The sequence below is a fragment of the Misgurnus anguillicaudatus genome, unplaced genomic scaffold (assembly GCF_027580225.2).
Source record: "Misgurnus anguillicaudatus unplaced genomic scaffold, ASM2758022v2 HiC_scaffold_33, whole genome shotgun sequence".
In the NCBI taxonomy this organism is placed as follows: domain Eukaryota; kingdom Metazoa; phylum Chordata; class Actinopteri; order Cypriniformes; family Cobitidae; genus Misgurnus; species Misgurnus anguillicaudatus.
Genome location: NW_027395283.1, coordinates 1,195,377 through 1,213,769, shown reverse-complemented (window position 1 = coordinate 1,213,769; position 18,393 = coordinate 1,195,377). Strand labels below are relative to the sequence as shown.

General features: G+C 39.7%; 1 protein-coding gene across 4 annotated transcripts in view; it reads left to right on the top strand.

Moving 5' to 3' along the window:
* The first annotated feature begins 1,902 nt into the window (after positions 1 to 1,902).
* The window catches only part of LOC141363258 (protein NLRC3-like), a 173,546-nt gene continuing 157,055 nt past the window's right edge, over positions 1,903 to 18,393 (top strand). For 3 of the 4 annotated variants that reach the window (XR_012368798.1, XR_012368797.1, XM_073865864.1), the window contains exons 1-4: positions 1,903 to 2,058; positions 4,114 to 4,210; positions 6,833 to 6,946; positions 13,898 to 14,011. Coding sequence is in view for 1 of the 4 variants with exons in the window: in XM_073865864.1 (XP_073721965.1) it covers positions 4,161 to 4,210; positions 6,833 to 6,946; positions 13,898 to 14,011 (278 nt within the window). In the remaining 3 variants the exon portion in view is untranslated. The remainder of the gene's footprint in view (positions 2,059 to 4,113; positions 4,211 to 6,832; positions 6,947 to 13,897; positions 14,012 to 18,393) is intronic. The other variant, XR_012368799.1, reaches the window with a different exon arrangement.

Genomic DNA, 18,393 nt, shown 5'->3' with positions numbered 1-18,393 from the left:
TGCGGGTGGGGGAGGAGCTCTCCGCTCCACACAGACCGTCTCCGCGGTCCCGAGCGTACATGGCCGTCACTCGGGGTCGAGCACGGGAGCCCCTAACCTGAAGGCGGGAGTGGGTCCGAGTCGGCGACCGAATAGACGACCCCCTCTCCGATGCTGTGACAGACATAGAATCCTCGTGAGGACTGAAAGAGGACGAGAGCACGTAGAACATGCGCCACCCGTCTCTTATGGCACCTCTGGCTGTGGATGGGGGTGCTGAGAGTCATAAAAACCAGAAGATTTCCAGAGTTTTGCCACCGCACCTTTAACGGGGCTCCGCAACGGAAAAAAGGGGGTGACGTTCCCGGAGGTACGAAACCCGTCTCCGCCATCCAAGAGGGTCACGCTTTCTTAGAAGTATGAACCCTTCACGAACGCACCCTCAGCATGTACTCTTGTGCACGAGAGAGAACGATCGTGGCCACTCTGGGACCCATACATTTGCCGTGGAAACATGGACGGAAAGACATCTTTAAAAAACACGCTCCCGCCTCAATGCAAGTGAAATGCTGTCTTTAAAAAGACGCAAAACACCGCAATACTCTTTTAGAGGAAACACTCTTTTAATGTGCTGATGTTGATGAAGCACACAGGGGAACGGCTACGCGCACACTCAACTAAGAGTAAGAAAAAAGTCAAAAAATTTAAAAGAGAGGTGGAACACCCGCGAGCCTCCGCTGAAATGCCTTGCCCAACCAAATCGAACACGCAGAGTTCTCCAAAGAGCAGAGAGTAGCTTCTCGTGAGCAGATTACTGCCAGCTTTCGAAGCGAAAGAGCTTATGATATTGCACCTGATCCTCGTTTAAATACCCGAGCCGTCAGATTCAAATTTCTGCATGACAAGTTCATTGGTGTGTTAGTAGTTCTCGAAATGGATTGGTCCCGCGAGGCGCGTTCCCAATACGTCGGTCACGACGTGACGTCGTAGTGACCGACTGAAAGGGAATGAGTTAATATTTGTGTGTATTTGATTGTTTGTTGTTGTTTCCAGGGTTTCATGATTGACTTCTGATTTCAGGTTTAAATGTTTATCTGATCAAAGTGTTTTTTTAAATGTTTTTTTGGCATTCTCTATCACATTTCTCTAAAATCTACATAAATTCATCTGTAGCTCATTTCTCCATTTTTATAATCTTGAGAGTGAGAATAAATCATGTCTGAATAAACACAATTATATCAAATAAAATAAACTTAAACTATAATCTACAGACTAAAATAGGCTAAATAGGTCAACTCCATTTTTTCTATGTGTTTCTCTCTCTCAAGTATGAAAGAGTGTTTGTTTTTTGAGATGGTTGTGAGTTTGTGATGTAAAGTTGTACACAGTTATTTTATCTTCTGAAACATTTCTCTGTTCTGTCACAAACCTTCATTAGACAGTAAACACATCTTAAAGATCTCTCTATAATAAATCACTAAATGTGTCTCTATCAGCTCAACTGAAGAAGTGTTTTCATGCAGTTTAATGAGAACTTCCTCACATTATGATAAATACATGAATGTTAATGTAAAACACAAAAATAATGAAAAATCACTTACATTACACCAAACCCATATGACTTTACTGCTTTAGTGGAAGAAAAGAGGAGAAATATAGATTTCAGTTTAATCATTGTTGATGTTGACGTGTTTTGTTTCATGAGTGAAAGTAAACACACAAATGATAAAGCAATACATTAATGATTTCTCCTCGTTTATAAGTTAAATCTGTTAAATTAGTTGTAATAATGTTTGTATAATGTAACGCTGTAATGCTCGTTTACTACCAGCAGAGGGAGAAAAACATCACGCGATTGGTCATCTTGTCGGTGACGTCACAGGCTTAAAGCGAAAGTAAAAGTATCTTCCGCCAAAAAAAATATCTTCCGCCATTTAAACATGTGGGGTGAATGAAGTTTCTAATATACCGATCATCAAACGGATTAATATAAGGTTTATAAAAGCAGATTAATGTATTGTCTCGTGTGTAGTTGATGTTAAAGCTGGAGGATTTTGAGGATGTGAATCCAGACAGATTGTAAGTTCAGGTGTCACGAGACGCTTTTCACTTCTTATTTCTCTAAAGGATCGATTTATTATTTGATGGTTTCTTAAAAAATAATAATACTTTCATCGGTCTTTATTGAATGTTTTGCGCTGTCTGTGACTCTTAACGATATTTATGTTAACATTGTGTTCATGTGAGGAAGGGTGTTGTTCACGTACGTCACTGTCTGGTCAGTTACACGGATGTTAACAACAGCATGGATTGCATAGTTAAAGTAATGTTCAAGATTTTGTCCTAATAATTTATGATAGGTTATTATAGTTATGCTTTTTTAGATTAGTTTTTATTTTAATATAATTTTCAATTTTGCGTTAAAGTTTATTTTTAGATAGTTTCATGAATGGTTTTGTTAGTTTTAGTTTAGTTTTTATTTTGCAAACACATTTCTATTTAGTTTTTTTATTTTATTTAGTTTCAGTTATAGTTTTAGTAATTCTAGTTTAGCAGCTAGACTGTCTGTCGTATTTATCAGTTAAAGGCGGAGTCCATGATGTTTGAAAGCCAATGTTGATATTTGAAATCACCTAAACAAACACGCCCCTACCCCAATAGAATCTGGATCTTCTGTTGATAGACCCGCCCCACACATACGCAACCCGGCATTTGATTTGATTTGATTGGCTATAAGTGTGTTTTGGTAGTCGGCCCGTCTCCTTTTCCAACGCGTTTTTCAAACATCGTGGACTCCACCTTTAACTAATGTTGCTTTCAGCCTCAGCTAACCTCACATGCATAAAGTGCCATCTACCGGTAAATGTATTATACATGCCTGTTTGGTTTTAAAGGGATAGTTCGGCCAAAAACGACATTAAACCCATGATTAACTCACCCCCAAGCTGTCCGAGTTGCATATGTCCATCGTTTTTCAGACAAACACATTTTCGGATATTTTAGAAAATATTTTAGATCTTTCTGTTGATTAAATGTAATATTACAGGGTCCAGTCATAGTCCACGACCTTCAAGTCCAAAAAAAGTGCGTCCATCCTTCACAAATTAAATCCAAACGGCTCCAGGATGATAAACAAAGGTCTTCTGAGCGTAGTCCGTGTGGTGTTGTTGTAGAAATATCCATATTTAAAATTGTATTAACGTAATTAACTACCTTCCGGTAGAGCCGCCATCTTAGACTCAGGAGAGAGTATTAGCGTAGTGTACGCACTTTTCTTAGTGACGTATGACAAATTCGGAGGGTGGGGGGACAGAGCAGCAGCAGAGAAACCTCTGTACGCTCCGTAAGCTCTCATCCTGATTGCGGATGAGCGTAAGATGGCGGCCCCACCGGAAGGTAGTTAATTACGTTAATAAAATTTTAAATATGGGTATTTCTACAACAACACCGCACGGATTACCCTCAGAAGACCTGTGTTTATCATCCTGGAGCCGTTTCGATTTAATTTGTGAAGGATGGACGCACTTTTTTTGGACTTGAAGGTCGTGGACTATGGCTGGACCCCGTAATATTACATTTAATCAACAGAAAGAATATCCGAAAATGTGTTTGTCTGAAAAACGATGGACATATGCAACTCGGACAGCTTGGGGGTGAGTAAATCATGGGTTTAATATCGTTTTTGGCCGAACTATCCCTTTAAACTAAACCACGTTTTCCGCCACGGGATGAGAGTTTGTTAAAGGGATAGTTCACCAAAAAATGAAAATTCTGTCATCATTTTCTTATCCTCATGTTGATCTAAACCTGTATGAATTTATTTTTTCTGATGAACACAAAATTAACACAAAAACAAAGATATTTTGAGAAATGATAGTAAAGACACAGCAGTAAGCAACCATTGACTTCCATAGCAGTAATTAAAATATGATGGAATTTAATGGGTACCGTCTACTGTGTGTTAACCATAATTTATCAAAATATTTTATTTTGTGATCATCAGAAAAAATTAATTCATACAGGTTTAGAACAACATGAGGATGAGTAAATGATGACAGAATTTTCATTTTAAAGTGACTATCCCTTTAATTACAAAGACGAATACTTATTTTGTATAATGTTATTTTCATTCAGTATCAGTTGTGGAGATCAGATTGATCAGATTCACCTGCAGCTTCATCATGGATCAAACACAAACATCAACAAATGAAGATTTTTCTCCAGGATGCAGGTACTTTATATAAACACTTTATTAAAGGCGTTCTAAGGGAATCTTTTTGTTGAGGTTTGAATTGTTTTCACACAGACGGAGCGTAGCTAACTCCTCCCCCTCCCTTCCGTGCTTTCATGAACGCGCCCCACCCCCAAATCCTTCTTGTCGTTTATTGGCTGGAACACTTTGTTATGGTTTCTGTTTGTAGGTTTGGCCACTGTGTTGTTATTGCCGTTTGTGAAGCCTAGGCTGTCTACAGAGATCGCGTTTTTTTACAGTTTGATCAGCGGACAGGCAGCAAGCAGATAGTGAGGAGATGTTTGCTGTATGTAACAAAAAAATGTTGTGGTCTAAAACGCCTCAATTCGCTTAGAGCACCTTTAAATAACCTTTTTATTATAGGAAAATACTTAAAGAGATGAAACCCAAAATGAAAATAATGTCATTAATGACATAATGTCGTTCCTAATCCGTAAGACCTCGTTAAAGAAATAGTCTACTCATTTTCAACATTATAATATGTTATTACCTTAACTAGGAATTGTTGATACATCCCTCTGTCATCTGTGTGCGTGCACGTAAGCACTGGAGCGCGCTGCTACACTTCGATAGCATTTAGCTTAGCCCCATTCATTCAGTGGTACCACTCAGAGATAAAGTGACAAAACACATCAACGTTTTTCCTCTTTAAGACGAGTAGTTGTACGAAAAAGTTTGGTGGTAAAAAATAAAACGTAGCGCTTTTCTAAGCGGATTTAAAAGAGGAACTATATTTTATGGCGTAATAGCACTTTTGGGAGTACTTCAACTCGCCTGAAAAATCCGCTCCACTTCTCCCTCTCATAATGGGAGAGGGAGAGTGTTACTGTGCCGAGTCGAAGTACTCCCAAAAGTGCTATTACGCCATACAATATAGTTCCTCTTTTAAATCCGCTTAGAAAAGCGCTACGTTTTATTTTGTACCACCAAACTTTTTCGTACAACTACTCGTCTTAAAGAGGAAAAACGTTGATGTGTTTGGTCACTTCTAACTTTATCTCTGAGTGGTACCATTGAATGAATGGGGCTAAGCTAAATGCTATCGAAGTGTAGCAGCGCGCTCCACAGAGGGATGTATCAACAATTCTTAGTTAAGGTAATAACATATTTTAATATTGAAAATGAGTAGACTATTCCTTTAATCTTTGAAAACACAGTTTAAGATGTTTTTGAACATTTATGCACGGTTTACTGTCCATGTCCATAAAGATAATAAAAAAAAACATCATCAATGTAGTCCATGTGACATCAGTGGGTCAGTTAGAATGTGTTGAAGGATCGAAAATACAAATTACAACTATTCAGCATTGTCTTCTCGTCTGGGTCTGTTGTGAACCGCGTGCACAGCACTGGAGTGATGCTGCTTGTGTACAATGCTGAAAATGTACGACCCTGCATGCGTGTTTTCTGGTGCGCCATCTGGTGGTCTAAGGGAGATGCACGCTGTAACGCATACACATTCACAACAGACCCACTGATGTCCCATGGACTACTTTGATGATGTTTTTATTACCTTTCTGGACATGGAAAGTATACCGTATGTAGATTTTCAATGAAGAGTCAACAAGCTTTTGGACTAAATCTAAAACATCTTAAACTGTGTTTTCAAAGATTAACGGAGGTCTTACGGGTTAGGAATGACATGAGGGTGAGTCATTAAAGGGATAGTTCGGCCAAAAACGATATTAAACCCATGATTTACTCACCCCCAAGCTGTCCGAGTTGCATATGTCCATCGTTTTTCAGACAAACACATTTTCGGATATTTTAGAAAATATTTTAGATCTTTCGTTTGATTAAATGTAATGTTACGGGGTCCAGCAATAGTCCACGACCTTCAAGTCCAAAAAAAGTGCGTCCATCCTTCACAAATTAAATCCAAACGGCTCCAGGATGATAAACAAAGGTCTTCTGTGGGTAATCCGTGCGGTGTTGTTGTAGAAATATCCATATTTAAAATGTTATTAACGTTATAAACTACCTTCCGGTAGCGCCGCCATTTTGGAGTGATCCGCATTCAGGATGAGAGCTTACGCAGCGTACAGAGTTTCTCTGCTGCTGCTCTGTGCCCCCGCCCTCCGAATTTGTCATACGTCACTAAGAAAAGTGCGTACACTACGCTAAAACTCTCTCGTGAGTCTAAGATGGCGGCGCTACCGGAAGGTAGTTTATAACGTTAATAACATTTTAAATATGGATATTTCTACAACAACACCGCACGGATTACCCACAGAAGACCTTTGTTTATCATCCTGGAGCCGTTTGGATTTAATTTGTGAAGGATGGACGCACTTTTTTTGGACTTGAAGGTCGTGGACTATTGCTGGACCCCGTAACATTACATTTAATCAAACGAAAGATCTAAAATATTTTCTAAAATATCCGAAAATGTGTTTGTCTGAAAAACGATGGACATATGCAACTCGGACAGCTTGGGGGTGAGTAAATCATGGGTTTAATATCGTTTTTGGCCGAACTATCCCTTTAATGACATTATTTTCATTTTTGGGTGAACTATCACTTAAAGTGTTGTTTATATCACAATCATTGAAAACATATTAGTAATGTAATTTAAAGTATTAAATCTGTTGTGTGTTATAGATCAGTTCATCAAAAGAGATCAGATCCAGAGATCAGCTGTGTGTCTATGAAGAGTGATGTGTCTATGAATCAACCATTACAGTTTAAGAATGAAGAGACACCACCTGATAGCAGGTATAAAATATCTTTAAAAACTATTATTATATTTATTGCACAGAGTCTGTGAGGTGCCCTCCAAAGCACATTCTATTAATAGTCTCAATTCTAATATGTATTTATTGCATATTTTTTATATTAGCTTGACTTCTTTTATGTATGTTAACATTTTAAACAATGATAAAACATATCAACAAGGAAAATAAAATAGAACCAACAAGTAAAACAAAAATGTTTTGAGTAGATAAATATCAAAAAGTAGCTGTCCACATTCTTTTATCCATTGTGTTAGCCCTGGCTCACAAAAAGATTGGAGACCCCTGGTGTACACGGTATCCAAAAAGCCAAAAGGACTTTCCCAAAGCATGGATGTTCAAAACGAAGTTTATGCTTATATTGTGTAAGGTTAAAGTGTCACAATTGCCAGGTTCCTCCCCCGGTCATTATCACAGATCACAATCACCAGCCTTCTGATCACCCACACCTGTCGCAGTTCATCACAATCACCCCAAAATCCATCCACAGGTACACACACCGTCCGATCTCGTCTTTGCTGAATGCTGTTGTATGCTGTTAAGACTAAGGCACTGTTTACATTAGAGCATTTGCGTTTTAAAACGTAATTTTAATATAAAAATAATTCTCGTTTATACTGGCATTTAAAAATAAATCTTCTTCTGCACTATACAAAACCATAAACACATGAAACCTCTCCATTCACATAACTGGGCATGCGCAGTTTAAAATAACTTATTACTCTAATAACAGCTTACCTTTAGTGCATTTATACAGCCTAGGGGTGTTCGGTATTGGACGAAAATACATATCTGGATCATTTGCCGGCAACGACAACAGTTAATATTTTTTAACATGAATTTATGAGTCTTATATTATTCTAGTTCCCCCCTACAACATATTAATATGATTAAGGTTAATGTTGGTGTTATGTCTTTATTATTTAAAAAGGAAGCCTTCAAGTAGCGAAATTTAAGCAAAAATAAAATTCAACAAATGCAAACTTCCATCAAACATAAGAGGTAGGGTGACCAGATGAGATTGGCTGAAACGGGGACTAGGGCAGACGTTACAGGGGTTGTATTTATTTTATTTAAAGGGACACCATGAAACTTTTGGCCACTAGGGGGTGCTAGACACGTATTTTTCACTTCTAGCGCCCCTAGAGCCCACAAGCGCCGCAGCACTGTCGCAAAGGAAAGGAACTGGCCAACCTTAAAACTAAACTAAAAACTAAACATTTAAAATGCTAAACGATCAACATTTTGAGACAACAGGGAGAAACGCAGTCATGTTACAACTTTCTGATGAGGAACTCGTCGTGGCAGAAGCCATTTCTCAATCTGAAGGTTGCAGCCTCCGGATGTCGTATTTCTAATACGTCATCAAGACTGTCTTATTTCACAAAATTAACAATTACAAAGTTGACTATTATACTTAGTTAATCGTAAATTGTTGCAGTATGCTTATGACTTGCGAATGTAATGCTCAGTTTACCTTAATAACCCAGGCTTGATGACGTGTGCAGCCTCCATATTTGACCTCCGGAGGCTGCAGCCTTCCAATTCAGAAACGACCAGACGTATTTCCTTGCCTTTTTCCAAACAAATATTGTTGCATCCTCTCTCTCTCCCTCGCCACCAGGATTTTCCGCAATGGCGCTCGTTATTCCTCTTTTTTGTGTGAAAATCGCTCCAAATCCAAGTAAACCGATGCGTTTAGGTCTGCCGCTTTGTAATACGTCACGCGAGTGACAGCGGAACGCAGCAAATGAGGAAGAGAGAAGAGAGAAACGCTCGGATCTGATTGGTGAATGAATAGGGTTTGGTTTTACACTGTGAGCAAGTTTGAGTGCTATAGCATCCTGGATTGTAATGTAAATATCATAGACACAGTAAAAAGAAAGGTAAATACGTGAACACAGCATCTGAATACAGGGAACTATATGCAAGATAATCGCCGTAATTTATAAAGAACATCGCATTTATGTATGAATCAACAGTTTATATAAAAAATTGCCTTAAAGGGGACTCGAACCCGGGTCGCTCGTGTCATAGGTCCGTGACACTAAAGACTGTGCCACAGAGTCACATAACAGAAACTGCTCTCTACATTCCTTAAGTAAGCCTCCAGCAAAATTCACGTTAAAAACAAATTGTGTGGAGGAAGTGACGTATGCCGTAAAGCAGTCGAATTTTGTAGTTTTTTTTGTGCTCTGGTTACTACCACAAACCCTAAGTTTTAAAATACGAGTAAAAGTGATACAGACCCCGTCAGGTTATGGTAGACATGTCATTCAACCTATTTAAAGTCGATGTACTATCACAAGGGTCTTGAAAATGTATTATGAAGGTTGAAAAATTACATGGTGTCACTTTAATAATAAAAGATAATGAATTTTAAACTGAAGTTACTGAACCAATCATATTTTTATTAATATTACATTAGATTAGATTAGATTCAACTTTATTGTCATTATGCAGAGTACAAGTACAGAGCTAATGAAATGCAGTTAGCATCTAACCAGAAGTGCAAGAATATAGTGTTTTATATACATTAAAGTGCAGAGTAAGTAAAGCTTATGATATACAGAATGTAGAGTGGAGTTGCTATATACAATATTGATCAGAGTATATACAGAATATAAATATGAATGTAATGTAGGGATTGTATGTACATTATGAACAGAGCAAAGAAGGATTATATATTCATTATGAATAGCAGGAACTTGAGAACAGTGGTGATAAATACAGTTGAATGAGTGTGCAAAATGTATTGTTTAACAATTTATTAAATGCAAAATAACAGTAGTGCAATGATTTTTTTTTGTAGAAATAGTTTACTGTGCTTGTACAGTAACAGCTTTAGACAGTTTATAGTGTAATGGATTTAACCATGTGCAGTCTGTGCAAAATATGAGTAGTGCAATACATGTATGTAAAGTACTGTGATTAGTGCAGTAAAAGAGCAGGTGCAGGTTAGATTGGTGGTGCGGCGTTCAGGAGTGTCACAGCCTCAGGAAAGAAGCTCTTCCTGAGCCTACAAGTTCGAAAGTGTAGGCTCCTGTAACGCCTGCCAGATGGAAGGAGGGTGAAAAGTTCATGGTTGGGTGAGAGGCATCCATGATGATGTTTCTTGCCCTACCCAGACAGCGCTTCTGATAAATGTTCTCTATGGAGGTTAACTGGGTGCCAGTGATCCGTTGAGCAGTTTTCACAACCCGCTGGAGTGCTTTGCGGTCAGATGCAGAGATATTGCTGTACCACACTGAGATGCAGTTTGTGAGTATGCTCTCAATGGTACAGCGGTAGAATTTAGAAAGGATCATAGGACTGAGGTGAACTTTATTAAGGCTCCATAAGAAGTAAAGGCGCTGCTGAGCCTTTTTGACCAGGGTGGAGGTGTTTAGGGACCAGGTGAGGTCATCTGAGATGTGGATGCCAAGGAACTTGAACCTCGACACACGCTCCACTACAGCTCTGTTGATGTAGATGGGTGTGTGTGCATGATTCCTAGTCCGCCTGAAATCCACAATGATCTCCTTAGTCTTCTGGGTGTTTAGTTCCAGGTTGTTGGTGGCACACCACACAGCCAGGTGCTGCACTTCATCCCTGCAGGCTGACTCATCGTCATCCTTGATCAGACCTACCACCGTGGTGTCATCTGAGAATTTGATTATGGTGTTGGAGCCATAAAAAGGAACACAGTCATGGGTGAATAGGGAGTACAGGAGAGGGCTAAGTACGCAGCCTTGTGGCACTCCAGTGTTCAGGGTGATGATGGAGGTGGAGAGGATATCTAACTTAACAGACTGAGGTCTGTTAGTCAGAAAATCTAGAATCCAGTTGCAGATGGGTGTGCTGATTCCAAGATGGCTGAGCTTGAAGATCAGCTTGGAGGGGATTACCGTATTAAATGCACAACTGAAATCTATGAACAGCAATCTCACATGTGTGTTCTGATTGTCCAAGTGGGTGAGGGCAGAGTGAAGTGCCGTTGAGATGGCATCCTCTGTTGACCTATTGTTGCGATAGGCAAATTGTAATGGGTCTAATGTAGCAGGGAGACAGGATTTTAAGTAGGATGCGACCAGTTTCTCAAAGCACTTGGCAATGATGGGGGTGAGTGCAACAGGACCGAAGTCGTTAGGGACCGAGGCAGTGGAGTGCTTCGGTACAGGCACGATGGTGGAGGTTTTGAAGCAAGTGGGGACAGTAGTTTGGGCCAGGGACAGATTGAAAATGTCCGTGAAGACCTCAGCCAGCTGCTCCGCACAGGCTTTAAGCACACGACCAGGTATTCCGTCAGGGCCAGCTGCTTTCCGTTTATTCACTTTACGCAGAGTGGAGTAAACATCTGATGTGGAGAGTGTGAGAGGCAGTTCACTGGGTTGATGCTCAGCTTTGAGTGAGATCTCCTTATTATTTTTATCAAAGCGAGCATAAAAGTGATTGAGCTCATCTGGGAGGGAGGCAGAGCTGGAGGGGGGCACAGAGTTAGGTGGTTTGTAATCTGTGATAGATTGTATGCCTTGCCACATACCCCGGGGGTCTGAAGAATTGAAGTGTTCTACAATCCTATGTTTATGTGTGAGTTTGGCCTGGCAGATACCCTTCCTCAGGTTGGCTCTGGCTGAGCTGTAAGCCTCCCGGTCTCCAGACCTGAAGGCTGCATCTCTTGCTTTTAGCAGGAGGCAAACCTCTCTGTTCATCCAGGGCTTCTGATTGGGGAAAAAAATATTTTTTTGAGTGTGGTCACTCTGCTCACACATCTGTTGATGTGCTCCAGGACAAAGTTTGTGTAAGTGTCAATGTTAATCTGAGGGTTTGTGGTGGCCTGGTCAGCAAACTCACTCAAGTCGGGGTGCTGGAACTGATGTTGAAGAGTGGAGTCTGCATCTTCCAGCCAGATTTTAACAGTCCTTATTGTAGGTTTCACACATTTGATGACCGGGGTATACTTGGGGAGCAGGAACAAAGAGAGGTGGTCAGACTCACCCAGATGGGAGGGGTGTGACTTTAAAGGCATCAATCACATTAGTATAAACGTGGTCCAGTGTTTTATGTCCCCTTGTAGTGCAGGAAACATTTTGATGAAATTTAGGGAGAACAGATCTTAAAGTGCAGTGATTGAAGTCCCCAGCAACAATAAAGGCTCCATCCGGGTGCAGGGTTTGTAATTTGCTAATAGCAGCACAAAGTTCTTTCATAGCCACGTTAGCATTAGCGTCCGGAGGTGCAGAAACTGCAGCAGCAAGAATACAAGTAAACTCATGTGGTAGATAGAATGGCCTGCACTTGATAATCAGGAACTCCAGATCCATCTGACACCAACAACCGTGCCACGCTCAAAATTGCTTAAATCACCTTTCTTTCCCATTCTGACATTTAGTTTGGAGTTCAGGAGATTGTCTTGACCAGGACCACAGCCTTAAATGCATTGAAGCAACTGCTATGTGATTGGTTGATTAGATAATTGCATTAATGAGAAATTGAACAGGTGTTCCTAATAATCCTTTCGGCGAGTGTATATGAACTAAATAAATGAATAGAAACAATTCAACTTCAAATTCACACTTGAGCTATAGCCCAACGTCAGCATATTTCGCGGAGGTTTTAACTGCTGCCAGTGCCTTATCAGTGCATATCTTAATCTACAGTGTATATATATATGATGCTCCAATCGATCGGCCGCCGATCGTAATCGGCCGATAACGGCATTAAATGACGCGATCGGCACTCGCTAAATTTGCCGATCTCATGAGCCGATCTTTCTGTTTACTTTTGTCATCATAGCGTTCCTGATGCGGCTGCAATTAGAGACCATTTTACAGAGTGCAAGCATTTTGTAACCCGTTGTTCATGTGTGACGTGCAGAGGATTTCTCTCTCTCTGCCTTTACAGAGATATGCGTATTCTCTATGAGGACGCGCTGCGGTCCTCAGCGCGATGCGTCTTCACATCCCCATCAAACAGCGTATACAACACATATCTATCGCGGACAATTGCATCCTCATGCCGAAAGTTTATTACTTGCATTCGTTTTAATGTTTTGAAGGTTTAAACCTCCATTTTCCTCACAGCTGCTCTTGTTTGCGGACCCCCGCCGCACGCATACACAGCAGCCTGTCATCAGTGCACGTGAACAGAGCGATCTCTCTCACGTTTTAAAGCTACAGTATCCTAATTCATCTCTCAATAAAATTACTCTCTGCTCATCAGTGAAGAACTGTTGTACTTCATACGAATGCGTGTATATTTAATTTATACAGTAAAGACTGTGAAATGTTTTATTTTAATTACTTTTAACAGACATAAACCTTTTTAAAGGCATATTAAATTTCTCTTTGCAAGAAGAAATATTTATTGTGCTTATTTATTTGATTCTCTATTAAAACAATAATATACCTAATTTATAGTTAGTTTCATTTCTACAAATGGTGCAAACTCTGCTAGATTATAGATAAAAGATTCCCATTCCACTGCCATTCTGTGATCGGCACTGATCAGCGATCAGCAGATCATGATCTCGGTGATCGGTGATCGGCCCCAAAAATGCTGATCGGAGCATCTCATACATATATATACAGTTGCATTGCTCTCTCGCTCACTCGCTCTTTCTAAATGTCAGTGTCGTGGTTGAATAGTGCAGATGAAGGGGCGGTATTATTATAATATGATCCCCCTTATTATGTCACGCAAGGAGTAAAATCTGAAAGAGCTATTTTTTAACATGCATGCAGAGAGAGGCTTACCAAAACAAAGTTACAGGGTTGCTATTTTTCATGTTTTCTGGGTTGGTAGACGCACTGGGGACACAATTATAGCACTTAAACATGGTCAGATTTACATGGAATGTCTCCTTTAAGATTATGTTTAAAATATTTTTTAAACATGGTTTTATTATAAAGATTATTAATGTAAATTAAAGTATTAAATCTGATGTGTTTTATAGTTCAGTTCATCAGAAGAGATCAGATCCAGAGTTCAGCTGTGTGTCTATGAAGAGTGATGTGTCTATGGGGCTGCCAACCAACTTAAAGAGTGAAGAGACAACGCCTGATAGCAGGTATAAAATATCTATGAATCATTTGATTATAGTTTAACATTTTTATACAAGTATGGGCCAGATTTACTAACAGTTTGCGGCAGCGCAAACCATCATTTTGGCGTTAAATAACGACTGTCTGGATTTACTAAAGACGCGCAGTGGATCATTAGTGCTGAAAAGGTGTGGTGTAGTTATTTTTGCGACTGACCTTCGGAGCTTTGAACCAGAATTTTTTGAACCACGAATTCCAAACGGCGCTTCGGAAGAAGATGCAGCATAAACAGTCTCTCCATATAAAGTGAGATTACGTTGTTTTTTAGTGCTTTATTCACCAAATGTATTTTAATGGACTACAGTATGAGACACAGTAGCGCAACTCTCTCAAGTTTATACATCAAGAGTTCTTATCTTTAAAGGGCATAGGGATAATAACGTTTTGGAGTTGGACCGAACACATTTAACCGGATGTGCATCTGTGCGTACAGAATATTGTTCACTTTAGCGCCTTTTTGCTGTTGAATTGTTTAAAATAAAAAAGTGTTAACATTTGCAAGCCTTTGAAACACGTGCAAATGATCAACTTTCACCCTATTTAATTTCGCGTATTAATCCGCTAATTGCATGGGAGCCAAACTGTGGGTCGTGATCTGTACGGATCAACTGCAATCCGTTACACCACTAATTAGTATTAAAACAAACATCTTGAGATCTAGCCTGCAATATTTACCTCTTATGATTGAGCATAAGAGACTTGGACTTGAGAAGGCTACTTGCTGGTGGCAAGCTTCTCATTTCTCCGATGAGTCAACGACGACCAGAAGTGAACTTCACAGAGTCATATAAGACAGAAATCTTGTCAAAGAATGGAAAACATTTCCTTTCAGAAGCAAACATTTTGGGAGGAGATTATTTAAATGATTCATGCAACGCGATTTACTAATGTTTGCACGTGTGTTATCATTGGCATTTGCGCAATTATTTAGTGCCGAAAAAAGCATTTTGAAATTACTAAAATTTTTGAAAGAAAAAGAGCCATCACAGAGAGCAGAGAACGTGTGATACAACGCAGAGGATTTTTTAACATTGTCAGGATCCTGCCTAGGAGTCTTGGGTTGTATTTGTATTTGGTTGTGGTGGCAGGGTTCTGGCAGTCCCAGGCTTTATGTGGAGGCTCATGTCTTGTTTATTGTGTCATGTGCCTCCGGTGTCTTGTCTCTTGTCCCCGCTCCCTCGTTCTCCTGCTTATTGTTTATTATTACTTATCCCATCACCTGTTCCCTCCTTGTTATCTTGTTTGGATTCTTTATTTAATGTGACTGTGTCCTTAGTTCTGTGCAGGTTCATTTTGTATTGTCCGTGTGATCTAGTCGTATGTATTCCAGTCAAGTATCTAGTAGAGTTTTATTGTCAAGTCTAGTCTAGTGTTTTGTGTCTGTCTATACTGTTTGCCCCCACGTGGGCCTTTGTTTTGTGTCTGTTAATAAAGTGTTTTCAGTTCACCTCTGACATCGTCTGCATTTGGGTTCTCTCCTGCAAATCCCTGACAAACATGTAACAGTTTATGTGGAATGCCAGAGGAACATACAGTGGGGCAAAAAAGTATTTAGTCAACCACCAATTGTGCAAGTTCTCCCACTTAAAAAGATGAGAGGGGCCTGTAATTTTCATCATAGGTACACTTCAACTATGAGAGACAAAATGAGGAAAAAAATCCAGAAAATCACATTGTCTGATTTTTTAAGAATTTATTTGCAATTTATGGTGGAAAATAAGTATTTGGTCAATAACAAAAAAGCAAGATTTCTTTCTCTCACAGACCTGTAACTTCTTCTTTAAGAGGATCCTCTGTCCTCCACTTGTTACCTGTATTAATGGCACCTGTTTGAACTTGTTAGCAGTATAAAAGACACCTGTCCACAACCTAAAACAGTCAGAATGCAAACTCAACTATGGCCAAGACCAAAGAGCTGTCAAAGGACACCAGAAACAAAATTGTAGATCTGCACCAGGCTGGGAAGACTGAATCTGCAATAGGTACCTGTCTGAAGTTTGCTAGAGAGCATTTGGATGATCCAGAAGAAGAGTGGGAGAATGTCATATTGTCAGATGAAACCAAAACATAACTTTTTGGTAGAAACTCAACTTCTTGTGTTTGGAGGAGAAAGATGCTGAGTTGCATCCAAAGAACACCATACCTACTGTGAAGCATGGGGGTGGAAACCTCATGCTTTGGGGATGTTTTTCTGCAAAGGGACCAGGACGACTGATCCGAGTTAAGGAAAGAATGAATGGGGCCATGTATCGTGAGATTTTGACTCAAAACCTCCTTTCGTCAGCAAGGGCATTGAAGATGAAATGTGGCTGGGTCTTTCAGTATGGCAGTGATCCCAAACATACCGCCCGGGCAAAGAAGGAGTGGTTTCGTAAGAATAATTTCAAGGTCCTGGAGTGGCCTAGCCAGTCTCCAGATCTCAACCCCATAGAAAATCTTTGGAGGGAGTTGAAAATCTGAGTTGCCCAGCGACAGCCCTAAAACATCACTGCTCTAGAGGAGATCTGCATGGAGGAATGGGCCAAACTACCAGCAACAGTGTGTAAAAACCTTGTGGAGACTTACAGAAAACGTTTGATCTCTGTCATTGCCAACAAAGGGTATATAACAAAGTATTGACATAAACTTTTGTTATTGACCAAATACTTATTTTTCACCATAATTTACAAATAAATTCTTAAAAAATCAGACAATGTGATTTTCTGGATTTTTTTTCTCATTTTGTCTCTCATAGTTGACGTGTACCTTTGACAAAAATTACAGGCCTCTCTCATCTTTTTAAGTGTGAGAACGTGAACAATTGGTAGCTGACTAAATACTTTTTTGCCCCACTGTATTATTCAAACATATTGTTTGCCAAGCCATGTTATTTATTATTTACTGAGTTAAATAAAATAGGAGTCACTAGAAGAACTCACACAATACCAGGTGTTTTAAAACTTATTGCAAACCTTCACTTTTCAGTCCGTAGTGCTTAACTCAAGCACATCATGCATTCAAGGGACAGTAAGTAGGCTTTTAAGTGTTTTATTAATCAAAATCAATTTCTTTATTCATAAATATGTCCTCGTTGGTGTCAAATGACCTCTGCCAGTTGTTACGACCTTGTGCTCCCTTTCCTTTCCTGCTGGTGGCAGAATCTCTTGGAAGCGTGTGGTTGATTGCACACCCCTGTTGCCTGACTACATTGCCTGATTGGGGAGCGAATAAATGATGGACTGATGCATCTCTTGTTACTTTCTCTGGGGATGGCAGTCTCCAGAGAAGTCATCTGTACTCCTGCATTTTCTTCTGTTTCACATTTAACAACATTCCTTACCTTTTTGGATTATTATTTTGTATTGTTTAAGCCCCTAGACATTACTATATTCTTTGTAATGGTTTCATTTTTACTTTAATAAATTTGTCTTCCAAGTTAAATCATTTGTGCAAGTGTGAACCTATTTTATGTTACGGTCGAGAACGAGCCGGCCGTGACATAAATTGGGGTCTCGTCCGCGATCCTTTGGTATAGGAATGTTGGTGAGTAATGTTATGTGATTAATCTTTGTGAATGGTTACCTTGTATGAGAGAACTCCGGTTAGTAAGAGTGTATCCAGCTGGGTTGTGTATGCAATCCTTCCAACGGAACACTGTTTGTTATTTTGTTTATTATTTTGCCTTTTTTGTTTTTATGGGTTATCCTGGGTGGAGATTTAACTCTCTGTAGGGGGTACGCTTTCGGACTTTCAGTTTAACTGATCGTCACAGAGTTCAGCGTTTAATGTTGCCTCGAGCCCGGTACACCCTTGAAGACTAGGTAGGAATTAGTTAGTTTTTCCCCGTAAGTTAGGAGCTGGAGTTTCTCGCATTATGAAGGTGAATCCATTTCACAAAAACTCGTAAATTTTGCTCTTGTGAGTAGCTGATAAAGCACTTTCGTCTTTTTGTGCCTACGATGTGTTTTTGACTTGTGGTAAGTCTGTGGGAGTTTTCAAAAGTAGGTTACGCAATAGTGCAGTTATGTCAGTGCGTAGTTTCTCTTTGAAGCAGTGGCTGATGGGAATTGTATTTCTAGGAAACGGCGTCTCACGTGCGTGAGCTGTTTTGTTTGTGTTGTTGTAGTAAGTGTATTTACGAACAAAATGTCTTCGGTGCTCGATGATTTCTTCACTTGTCCTTCAGAAACTTTACTTGAGAGCTGTACAAAGAAACAGCTGGTGAAAATCGCCGAACGCTTCAATATCGATCTTACTACTCAAGATAAGAGGATGAAGGAAACGCTTGTGACTACTTTGAAACGATCACTCGTTGATAAAGGAGTTTTTGAGGTAAGAGCTGAGGTTATTGTTCCTAGTAAATCGGTTA